The sequence below is a fragment of the Protopterus annectens genome, chromosome 7.part0, assembly GCF_019279795.1.
Source record: "Protopterus annectens isolate FY-2018-M chromosome 7.part0, PAN1.0, whole genome shotgun sequence".
Classification (NCBI taxonomy): Eukaryota; Metazoa; Chordata; order Ceratodontiformes; family Protopteridae; genus Protopterus; species Protopterus annectens.
Genome location: NC_056739.1, coordinates 485,836,054 through 485,848,367, shown reverse-complemented (window position 1 = coordinate 485,848,367; position 12,314 = coordinate 485,836,054). Strand labels below are relative to the sequence as shown.

The following is a 12,314-nucleotide window of genomic DNA, read 5'->3' as shown; positions in this document are numbered from 1 at the left end:
AGAAATCTAACCTTATTTGTTGTACTTTCCCTTTTAAGCCCCCCCCCCCAGACACATCCTCACTGTTGCAAATAAAGTTCTAGTCCCCACCTGTAAGTAACATTCTCAGTTGAAAATTGATTATTTCTCCAAATTTTTAAGCTCCATAATAGCAGTTTTAGGTGGAATTTAAATACATGCCAGCGTAATCCTCCTACCTTGCCAGTAGCCCCTTATTACCACAAATCTACTATTATTATCCTTTTTAACCTCTTCTATCACTATTGGAACACCACTAGCAATTAGTATAAGTACCCCCCTTTTCCTTTGTCCCTGATGTTCTGTTAAATATCCATCCTGAAATCTTTTCTTTATCAAATTCACATGCTCACTTCTTTCCAAATGTGTCTCCTGTATCATTTCTATTTGTACTCTGCTTTTCTTAATATAATTTAATACTCTTACCTTTTTCTTTATGCCTGTCTAGCTGTTCACATTCCAAAATAATATGTTTAGTGTAGCCATGATGACAGAAAGTTATTATTCCCACCTATTATATATAACAACTTTTATAAATGTCTATTTATAGCATTTGTGTTACATGCACCCATTGATGTTTGGCAGGTTGAACTCTTATACAGTCATTTCTTGGCATCATCTTTTGAACCTGTATCACATTTTATAAGCATTTTTGTTTTAATGAAAATCTTTGAACAAAACAAAAAACATACCTCCATAAGATCCCCATAACTTAAAACAAACACACTAAACTATGTCATCTTCAAATAATGAAGTTTAACCCTCCCGATAGGCACAATTGTCCCAACTCAACAGCTTCTCAAACAGGCATAACTTAACCTAACATTAAAGTTATCCACACTAAGACACACGTTACAGCCTGTGCTCCTACTTACACTAATTGTTGTCTGGATTCAGAGATATTTGATGTCCCCCCCTAAGTGATCTCTCTTTTCACGAATCCCAGAACCAGAATTTGAAAAACTAAGGGACCAAAAAGACTTCATATACCATTGTATCCTTCTCATATAGAGTCTTGCAAGAGGCATCATGAGAATCATGGATGGTAAGAGACCCAGAATCCTTGGGTATTTCTTTGCACTAGCAGACGTCTGGGTGGAAAACCCCTGGAATAGAGTTAAATACATATCTGTTTTTCTTCTTGTGGAAGAAAAGGTCTTTGTACTGAGGTATATAGCAGACATCCCAGAAAAAACAAACCTGTGTGATGGAGTCAAAAAACACTTTTGAATGTTCTCTTGGAATCCCAGACTGTGTAGAGCTCTCATTCAAGTAAGAGATTCCTGACATTTTGAAAAATACTCTGCAAAGATAAGCAAGTTATCTAAGTATGGAAAAATGTAGAGTCTGTAGTCTGCAATGGGCTAATGACACTTTGTGAACACTCTTGGATAACCCAGAAGGTAAGGCAGAGAATTGAAAATGTGATTCAGACACACAAAACTTTAAAAAATACCTGAAATCTGGATAAATAAGAATGTGGTGACATGCATATTTTAAATCTAAGGCAACCAAAATCTCAAGAGGAAGAAGGGGTAAAAGGTTGTGCAGTGAAAGCATTTTGAACTTGGGGTCTATCACAAACTGATTCAGGGAAGAATGAACCCAGAACTGGTTTCCAGGCACTTTCCCTCTGTGGCACTAAAAACATTCTTCAATAAAATCCTTTTCTTGGCCCTTCTTGCAGAGGTCAAAGCAATCAGTAAACCGTTTTTCATGTTAAAAACCTCAAGTCAGCCAGAGACAGCAAGTGGTATATCACACAAGGGAAGAGAAGGATTTGGTCTGGCTGATAAGGAGGAATCCCTAAAAATAGGAATTGTTTTACACTGCCTTCTGTATCCCGGCTGGACCAGCTTCAGAATCTATAAAGGCAGAAATGGAGATTCCGACATGTATAGATGTGCACAGCAGCTCAGAATTTACTGGGATAGCAGTAAATCCATTTGAAAATATTTCTGGCTATTTGTTTAATTTTCCAAAAAGAAATTTGGCTATAAAGTTTTTAAAATGTTGTTAAATGAACTATCCAATGTTATTAAATTCTACTGTCCAAAATACAGTAAACCTTTACCTTCTGAACCTATACCCCACTGAACTAAAGCAGTGCCTACCTACCTTCTAAGCCTTTTCAGGAATGCATCCTTGGACAATATTTATGGAGCTGCTTCATGGGTTTCACTTAATACACAAGACACTATTAGCTGGATATGATATTGAAGTCCTGGTTATACTTCATATCTATCCACAACAGGGGACTGTTTACAAGCTTCATATCCACAACAGGGGACTGTTTACAAGCTTCATATCCACAACAGGGGACTATTTACAAGACTTGGACTCTGTTGCACAGGTTAGTGAAGAAGGAACTCCCTATCTCAGGTGCCAAACTTATATACTTATTATAACATTAGATCTGGATAGGAATTTCCATTTTTGTCAACAAACCCTCCCACCTTCTTCATGCCTTAATCCAGACAGGGTCTGAAATGCTATCTTTTGCTGTTTTTTCTTATTGCTGTTGCTGCCACTGTTGTTATAACTTTATATATAGAATTACCTGTTGCTCCACAATAGCACAGGCTAGCAGAATTGAGGACAGGGTCTGTCTCCTTCTTTGAACAGAATTATAGATACGTAGCATGCGTGAGTAACCTGGGAAACTTTTAGATACTAAGCTGTCTAGATCCTGTTGACCATAGCCTACTGGTTGAAAGCCATGGAAATACCATCCAGTTCTAGCAGTGTGGTAAGGAACTATCTTTTGTAAATATGATCCAATATGAATTAGCTTTATTCCTCTACATTCATTGCATGTTACATTGGGTCAATTTACTGTGCTTCTGTTTGGTACTTTTCCACACGTTTTTGCTACTGTTAGCTACTACTGTTAATGCAATCTTTCATTATTTTAATCTAGTCTCCCTCATGTTCCATTGCAATTAGGTTGCACCTGTCTGGGCTTTATCTGATTTAGAAATTCAGTTAAAGAATAAATAAAAAGACGGTCTATTCTTTGTGCATTTTTGCCTTTGCTATTCTGAATTCCATTTGCTGTTTCCTTCTGCTTTATTTAGCACTGTTCCTGACTGCTATAGGTTAACTTTGTGTGTTTACATTTGAAATCCACAGCCATACCCCTTTTATTTTGGTTTGTATATCTAGTTACATGTTTGGTGGCATATCTGATGGATTGCCATTGTCTTTTCACATCCCTTTCATACCTTGTTTGTTAGTTTTTCTGAAGACTATCTTACTGCATATTACTCAGTGACTCTTATGGTCTTCTGTGAAAAAAGAACACTGCTAGTGCTTGCAATACAATTACACAGGCAACAAACTGATCAATAAATAATTAATTATGGGAAGGTGCTTTCTATATGATCATCTCCTAAATTTCTACAGTATTACAGATAACAGTAAATAGCTGCTATAAGCCATAGATTAACAGGGGAAACTCACGAAGCATGGAGTTGTGAACAATATTACTGGTTTCTCCTTCCTTATGAATGGAAGTAATGTTCATGCTTTCTGCATGCCTGCAGATGACAGTAGTATTAATGCTTTCTGCATGGCCATGAATGGAAGAAGTAGAAGTGATTTCTACATACCCTTGTATGCACAAGTGTCAATGCTTTCTAAATCTCCATGGATGGGAGGAGTACTGATGGCTTCTGCTCACCCATATTTGGAAGCATTGCTAATACTTTCTGCAAACCATTATGTTGGAGGACTATTAATGTTTTGTATACATACATACATACATACATACATACAAACAAATATTTCAATGCACAGGCATTAATGCCCTTCTATTCTGATGATATACCAAAACAGTTATTCCCACATTAAATGCCTAGGACGTTCTTAAAAATATCTAAACTAGTACTTGCTTTAATGTAATTTGGCAGTCTGTTCCATGCATCAGCTACTCTGTCAGAGAACCAATTAGTACATTCTCATTCCTATAGAATCTTCTACATAGGTTATCTGATGATTATCTTGTACATTTTTTAACCCCAAACATTCCCAGAGGTAGTTGTCTCTAAATACCATATATACCTGCATAAGGTCTCCTCTTAAATATCTATATGAGACATGTACAAGTTCAGATATTTTAGTCTTTAATTATAACTTACATTTTCACATCCATGGATGCCCTTGGTATATTTCAATTGTACTCTTTCCAGTTTACTCATGCTTGTTTTCTTATAAGTTTTCATATTGTTATTTCATACTCAAGTTTGGTTCTACTGCAACTAACAAACAATGACGTCATCATTTCTGATTTCCTAGACTTTATAAAGCTTTTTATACAACCTATAGTTCTATAACTATCATTAGCCAATTGGTTAATATGATTAGAACAACACACAAATGGATCTACCTATATACCCAAGTCCTTAAATGAATCTACAGTTGCAATCACTGTGTGCTTTATTAAATATTCACCTTTCAATTTATGTCCTCCAAATCTCATGTGCTTAGTTTTTGATGTATTTATCAGCATACTATTCCCCTGTGCCCAAATGGTCAATTTAGTCAAGTTCTTTTGCAGACATACCCTATCTGTAACACATGTAATCAGTTTACCAAATTTCAGGTCATCTGCATACAGACTGTAGAACACCTCAAATGAAAAAAGATAGAGGTGAAAGATACATTCTAAATAAATAAGGGTCTAAGACAGAGCCTTATGGGACACCTTGACTGTAACCAAGAATTTCACCTGTCCATTTGCTTTATGATACTTGCCATGTCTTATTTGTAAGCCATGCAGCTATCCATATTATCAAGAGTACATTTCTAGTTGTTTTAATGTATTGATCAGTGTTTTGTGTATGACCCTGTCAAATGCTGAAATTAAATCTATATAAATTACATCACAGCACAATTTTTCATTCATAGCTGTTATTATATTGTTATTGAACATCATGTTACAGGTAATAACAGATCTATTTTCAATGTATGCATGCTAATATATGGTTTCAAGTCCCACCCTTTCCAATTCTGACACTAACTTATCCAATATTACCTTCTCCATTATTTTTCCACTGCATGAAAGTAGACTTAATGGTCTTTATGGCTCTGGGTTGTTTCCCTTAGAGAAAAGTTTAATAAGCACATGTCCCCAATCTTGAGGAATCTCCCCATATTTATATGACCTTGTAAATAATAGATATAATGGTACTGTAACTTCTTGCAGAAGTATTCTCAGGTCATGATTACTAATTCCGTCTTCTTCCTGTTCTTTGTTTGGATCCAATTTGCATAGTTCTTTTTCAATATAATCTAATTTGATTTCAGTATCTGAGGATGCCTGGATGTCATTAGGGCTACTTATCACCCCCTTTGTGGAGCCAAACTGTTTTGCATAAGATTTTGTAAATGTATCTATAATCTGTTATGTCTCAGAATAAATTTTAAAATCTACACTCAGTTTAATAGTTTGTATGCCTTTACTCCTTCCACATTTTATGTATCTATAAAATGGTTTCCTATTATAATCATTATCTTTATATACATTTTCTTCAATTTTTTTCTTGATCTTGTCTCAATCTTGTCTCACACTATGCTTAATTTGTTTGCCCAGCTTATTTCAGTTTTCAAAGTTGTAGTTTGCCTCTTTTCCATTTCTTATATTTTTTGTCTCTCACTTTAATCAAGTATCTTGTCTTATGGAAATATTCCTAACGTCATGTGCCTTGATCCTGATGTTAAACATTGTTTTTATTTTTGCATTCAAACAATTTCTGTTTCAAAACTTTTCACATTCCTTCTACAGTTTTTCCACTGAACACATCACTCCATTTAGTTTTACATAGTGACTGCTCTGCTTCCATATAAACTGTTATTAATCTTCTATGCATTGGTTTAGATTTCATTTTGACAGAATATCCATATGTGGAAGAAGTATTAATGTTTTCTGCACATCCATGTGTGGGAGCAGTATTAATATTTTCTGCAGACTCGTTCATAGGAGTATTATTAATGCCTTTATACATACATGTGTGGGATCAGTATTAATCTTTACTGCACAGTGATGTGCAAGAGCAGTATTAATGCTTTCTGCACATCCATGCATGCAAACAGTATTAATGTTTGCTGAATACCACTGTGCAGGAGGAGTAGCAATGCCTTCTGCACATTCATGTGTGGGAGAAGTATTAATGCTTTCTGAAAACTGAAGTGCGGGAGCAGTATTAATGTTTCTGCACAGCTTTCAGCTCTTACCATAGTTTTTTTTTTGTCAAATATCTTTTTATTATTTCAAAAGTAAACAAGAATTACAATACACTGAAATATCATGTTTAAGATGGAATAAACACACAACAAAAAGCCTTAACATTTTAAACGACTATAATACAAATATAAAATAAACAGCTTATGTTTCAGGTTTGACAAAAACAAATGTGCTAAAAGTGTGACAACTGAAACAGGCAGGAAATATACATAAGCTATTAAAATAAACTGTGTATTTCATCCAGAACCATTTTGTTCCCACAGCTTGTCAGGGATATCTTTTCTTTAAAGCCTTGTCACTCCACTATCTTAGACTGGATGTAGTATGCTCAAGTCCCAAGCTCTTGAAGATCACAGTCTCGAAGCCAGGGCACATTGCTCATACAGGCTGCCACTCAAGCTTCAGTATGAATATAAGTTCAGTCAAGCAGCTGCCGCACCATCCCCAAACACATTATTCAAGTCTGAATGAGGTGACTGCGGCAGCCATTACAGGACAGAGTCTCAGAGGGTGGGAGTACAGATTAGGGTAGTGACTGGGAAGGTGGTTTAAGTTTTGAGAGTGGGAAGGAAGTTTTTGTTTGTCCTAAGTTACAAACACAAAAAGAATTTATGTTCATTTATATTTTTTTTGTGTCTTTCGGCTTTTCTAGGTTAGGGGTTGCCACAGCGGAACTCCGGTCCGCTAATGATTGGTAGTTGATTTTTACATTCCAAGTTACCAGCCCTGATGCACAACCTTCAACGAAGGTACCCCCATTCACGAATGTCTCCACGCGGAAGATGCTCTAGCTGAGAATCGAACCGGACAGCGTCTTCATTTATATAATATTAGAAAAAATGAAAGTAGTAATGCCCTATACAGACATATGGACAAATTTGGGGATGGTCACTTTTTTAGATTTGCCATATTAGAACAGGTTAAATTGGGACAAAGAGGGGGGAATTATAAGGCATTATTAGGACAAAGGGAAGTGAAATGGCAATTATTAACTGTCGCTTCAAATGAACCTGGATTAAGTGATCGTATAACAATTAAACCTATTTTACAGTTACAAATGTAAGATTAAATATATGAAGTTTTTTTAGATCTTTTAATGTGACTGTAGAGATATAAATATGTATTAATTTTTTTTTATATTTTTTTACACGTAACTGTTTACATCTTTTTTAAATAATGTTGGCCCATGTAGTTAGGAGTATGAATATATTTAAATATTGGATGTGTTAGAATAGATCTGGATGATTTGGGTAATTGTATTTATTTTAACATTGTGCTGCTTAGTTCAAATGAATGTATATGTTACTTTAAATGAATGTATTTTAATTATTTTAATTAATTAATTAATTAGTATTATTGGCACCCAAAAAAGTTGTATTTAAAGATTTACTTGATTACAGAAATTATTTTGATGAAGTCCACATTGCTGTGGATGAAAGCGTTTAATCTTTACTGTTTTTTGTTTTATTAAAATAAGTGGGGTTTTTTTATCCAGTTGTCGTACTCTTTCTGAGGGAGCCGGTACCTTGTCAGCATTTATTTTGTAATGTTTCATTTGTTTGGGTTGTCTAAATGCTGTTCAGTGGATTTAACATCTGTTATTATAGGTAGTTAAATGTCACATAACACACTCCTACCCATAAAGAGTGAATTGCTTCTGCAGCTCAGAAAGCCAGCAAGGTGGGTAGGCAGTTAAAATGAGAATGTTCATGAGAATCTCTTTTCATTTGAAACTAAATGTACAACCATATAGGATAAAATTGAACTTTACCATATTTTTCCAGTTTTGTCAAAACTTATTATTTAATTGAATACAAATCAGATTGTGAGTGAAATTCTCTAGAGATTAACCCAGTGTTTATGACTAGGAATGTCCCTGCCTCCTCCCCAGCTGAATGTTTAACTGTTTGATCACACAAGTTATCCCTTAGTCTGTTTACATATTTTCATGACATTGGAAGACTTCATATTATTACTACATCTTTTCAGCGAGCTGTAAGGACAGCTATTAAGTATAAAGTACTCGGCTGTCCATAGATAAGTTAGGAACAGTGTTTTGTTGAGTGAGACAAAGTTGCCTATAAAATGTCCTGTGTCAAACATTTAATGTCCTGTGTCAAACATTTAGACATAGCTTCAAAAAAGTAATAAATTATCACCTGACTTGGATTTTGTTATAAAGAGCACAATTTTAGATGGCACAGCTAAGAAGGATGGTATTTTCTTTTTCTTTAAAGCACATTTTCTGTCTGTGTATATCTTTCTCCACTACTAGCAAGGCTGTTTAGAGTAGGTCTGGACATGACTTATTTATTTATTCTTTTTTTTTTTGGTTTATATATGTATTTATTTTGTCTGAATTTGTAAACCAGGGTAGGACACTGATCAAGACCAACTGCAAACCCTGCCTGGGAGTACATATTCAGACTGTATATTTAGCATAGTTAATAGAATGTGTAAAGTTACATAAAGTACTTCACTAACCAGGTAAAAATATAGAAACAATTTAATGCAGAAACAGAATACAGAATACACACTATAGAATACAGAAAGTAATAAAAAATAATTAAATGAAAAGGAAATATAAAGGTATGCATGTGACTTTTCATTGTCTTCTGAGTTGTAATAAAATAAATGCTGACTATGTCCTACAATTAAATATTATAGTGAAGGCTACACAGTGAAGAAGTCATGCTAGAGATCATATCCTATGTCTCAAATAACTACTGACAACTTTTCTTTGCTGCTTTTTCCACACTGATTGCAGTTCTTTCTGTTTTTCTCCCAACAGGATGCGAAGGAAGAGGCTTTGACTACCAACGTCTGGATTGAAATTGTAAGTTATATTTTTTACTTGCCTACACATTTTTTCTGTCATGCTGTCACCTTTCCTCACTAGTACTTCCATTCAGCTTTATAGGACCAACCTTTTCTCCATCAGCTTTCTCATCAGAATGTAAAAGAGTTGCTCGCCCCTTTGGGGAATTTAAGCCTACTCTGGATGGCCAGTATCTGGTGTAATGGGGAGAAGAGGCCTGCCAGAAGAACAGGGGTATCATCGCATGCAACTTGGGTGATTTCTGTGCATTTCTAAGGGATAGTTTATTTTGCATTTCTAAGGGATAGTTTATTTTGCATTTCTAAGAGTCAAACAACTATACATATTAAGGAAAATATCACATGCTGAGAACATGTGGTCCTTTTACCTCTGACCATTGTCTCTTCTGCCCTCTGTCAGTTGCACATCCACCTGCAGTTACTCAAAGGAAAGGAGGGAGGATACTGAAGACAACATTCTCCATGACAAAGGAGAAAAGAACAAGACACAGAATTTCAGTTCCCTCCTGCAATATTTCAACTCCATCACAAACCCAGGCTGCCAATACAGTGAATAACAGACCAACTGCTGCTGCTACTACTGTTGAGATTCAACAAATAAGATAGTTCTGCTGGTGTACAGTTTGAAGCCTCCACTATGATGAAAGCACTTGTGGCTAGAGTAAAACAATGGAGTCTGATAAGGTAGGACTGAGTGTGTGATGAACTCATTTCACTGCAGCAGCATTCTCATGTGGTCACCAGAAGGCTCGAACCTAGGTGCACAACTATCAGCTGAGCCTGTGCAAAGGTAGCGTATTGTAAGGCTGCAATGCAGATGCAGAGCTGGCACTCAGTGGGTTGGCGTTTGCATGCATTGCATGTTAAACATGCAGGAGCAGTCTGGGCTGCAGAAACAGAAATCAGAAATCCTTGTTGGTTGCAGATGATGGCTTCTAGGTGTGTGACAGTCACCACCTCTAGTTCAGCAATAGTTAAGGCGATCAAAAAGACTAACTCCTCCCGGTGTGGAGGGGAAATTCCCCAGGGATGTAATGTGGGACTGGATAGGGCACAAGGAATGAACAATCAACCAGGCATTTCTGGCGGCTGCCTGGTGAAGCTCATTAAGCATAACATAAATCTTTACATTATGGGATAAGATAGGTGTTGGCTTGGACATAAATGTCAACATGTTAATGTTCAGGGCCACTTTTCAAATTGGTCAGAGATTGCTACTGGTGTTTCAAAGGGGCCGTTGTATTTTCATTTTTGCTTATTAATATCACTTTTGGCAATCTAAATATACTGGTGACATTACCATTGGGGCATTTTTACAATTATTGTCAGATTAATTATCTTTCAATTCATATGTGTCTGAACTATCTGAATGGTTAAATAAAATGAGTCTTAATATCAATCCATCTAAGAGTGATGCTATGTATTTTGGTAATTTGAGATGCAAATTAAAGGTCATGCTGCTAAACACTAGGAGTCTAAACATGAAACTGCACTCGTTGCAAGCATTCATAACCCTGGAAGATGCTGACATTTGTGCAATCACAGAAACCTGGTTCAAAGCTGCAGACAGCACCCCAGCTATACCAGGTTACTCATCCTATCATACATTCAGACCCCAAACTGTGGGCAGCAAAGCAAAAGGAGGTGGAGTTTCAATATACATTAAAGACATACATACCTCCAGGCTGGTCACACAGTATGATGCACAAGAGACACTCCAGGTGCAGTTAACCATTGACAAGACCCGTATTCAAATCATAGCTCTCTACAGGCCCACAACTTTGACTCAAGATGCCCACTCCACCTATCTGGACCTCTTTGAATCTATCAAGATTCAATCCTTTACCCTGATCCTGGGCGACTTTAACTATCCAACTATAGACTAGAAGAACTACTCATGCCAAAACACAAATCCCCAGAGATTCCTTGATTTCATCAATGCAAATGCCTTGGACCCACTGGTTGATACCCCCACAAGAGGTGATAATATCTTGGACTTGTTGTTAACTAACATAAGTAACCATGCAGCATCCCTACAATGTCATCCTCCCTGGTAAGATCTGACTCTCCACTGACCCCCCCCTCCCCCAGCTAGGGTCAAACAAAAAAAACTTCTTCAAAGTTGATTACAGCCTCCTGAGGGAAGGTATAAACAGCTTCATAGCCATCTCCACCTCCATAGGAACTGGCACAAATATCCAAACCTACATCAAAGTACTATATAAGCATTTATATAGCTGCATGGAATCAGGAATACCCAAAAAGACAAAATCCTCCTCCTCAAGGAAGAGTAAACCTGTCTGGTGGACATTTGCAATAAATAAACTCTATAATAAAAGGAAAAAAAATGTTATCCAGGACCAAGAAGGAGCAGGTGCCTAACTGGAAGCAATCTCTCCAAAGCCTGACCAAGCAAATAAGAGCACTAGTGAAATCCTCCAAAGCAAACTTTGAGTCCAAATTGGCTACAGCTACTAAAGATAATCATAAGGCTTTCTTCACATATGTCCGCAGTCTCAAAGGAAGCACTCAGATCTTTTCAGAACTGGTGGTCAAGGACACCACAGACACAAAGATTGTAAATATAACCAACCTGCTGGCAGACAGGTTCAGCGAAAACTTCACCCCTCTGCCCCCTATCAGTAAATCAGGACATCCCCAGCATGTGCCCCCCCCATCCCCTTGTCTCTAGGAACAAGTCATCACTGCTCTCTCAAAGGCAAAAAATACAGCCTCCATGGGACTCGATAACATCCCAGGCTGCATCCTACATGAACTCAAGCAGGAACTTGCAGCACCATTAGGCACCCTATTCAACCAAAGCCTGAGTATCAGCTTTGTCCCAGCTGAATGGAGGACAGCCACTGTCATCCCTTTGTACAAAGGTGGAGCATCCACTGGTCCAGGAAGTTATAGACCCATCATCCTAACTAGCCCAATCTGCAAGGCCATGGAACGGATTATCATGGAACTCATTAACAAGGACATTGGCAACCTCCAAACACTTGATCCCACACATTTTGATTTTGTTAAGAGGAGGTCTTGCCTGTTAAATTTGGTCGACTTCTTTGAGACACCTGTTAAATTTGGTTAACTTCTTTGAGACAGTCATCAAAGCCATGGACAAGGGGATGATGGTGCACACCACCTACCTTGACCTGGCCAAAGCCTTCGATACTATTCCTCACTCAGGTATAATAGATAAACACTCTCA

The 12,314-nt window shown here is 36.9% G+C and overlaps 1 protein-coding gene across 1 annotated transcript in view; it reads left to right on the top strand.

Annotated features, from left to right (window-relative positions):
- LOC122806555 (acetylcholine receptor subunit gamma-like) overlaps window positions 1–12,314 on the top strand; it is a 645,882-nt gene that overhangs the window by 255,211 nt on the left and 378,357 nt on the right. Inside the window, exon 3 of the mRNA XM_044077085.1 lies at window positions 9,054–9,098. Within this exon, the coding sequence (XP_043933020.1) occupies window positions 9,054–9,098 (45 nt within the window). The remainder of the gene's footprint in view (window positions 1–9,053; window positions 9,099–12,314) is intronic.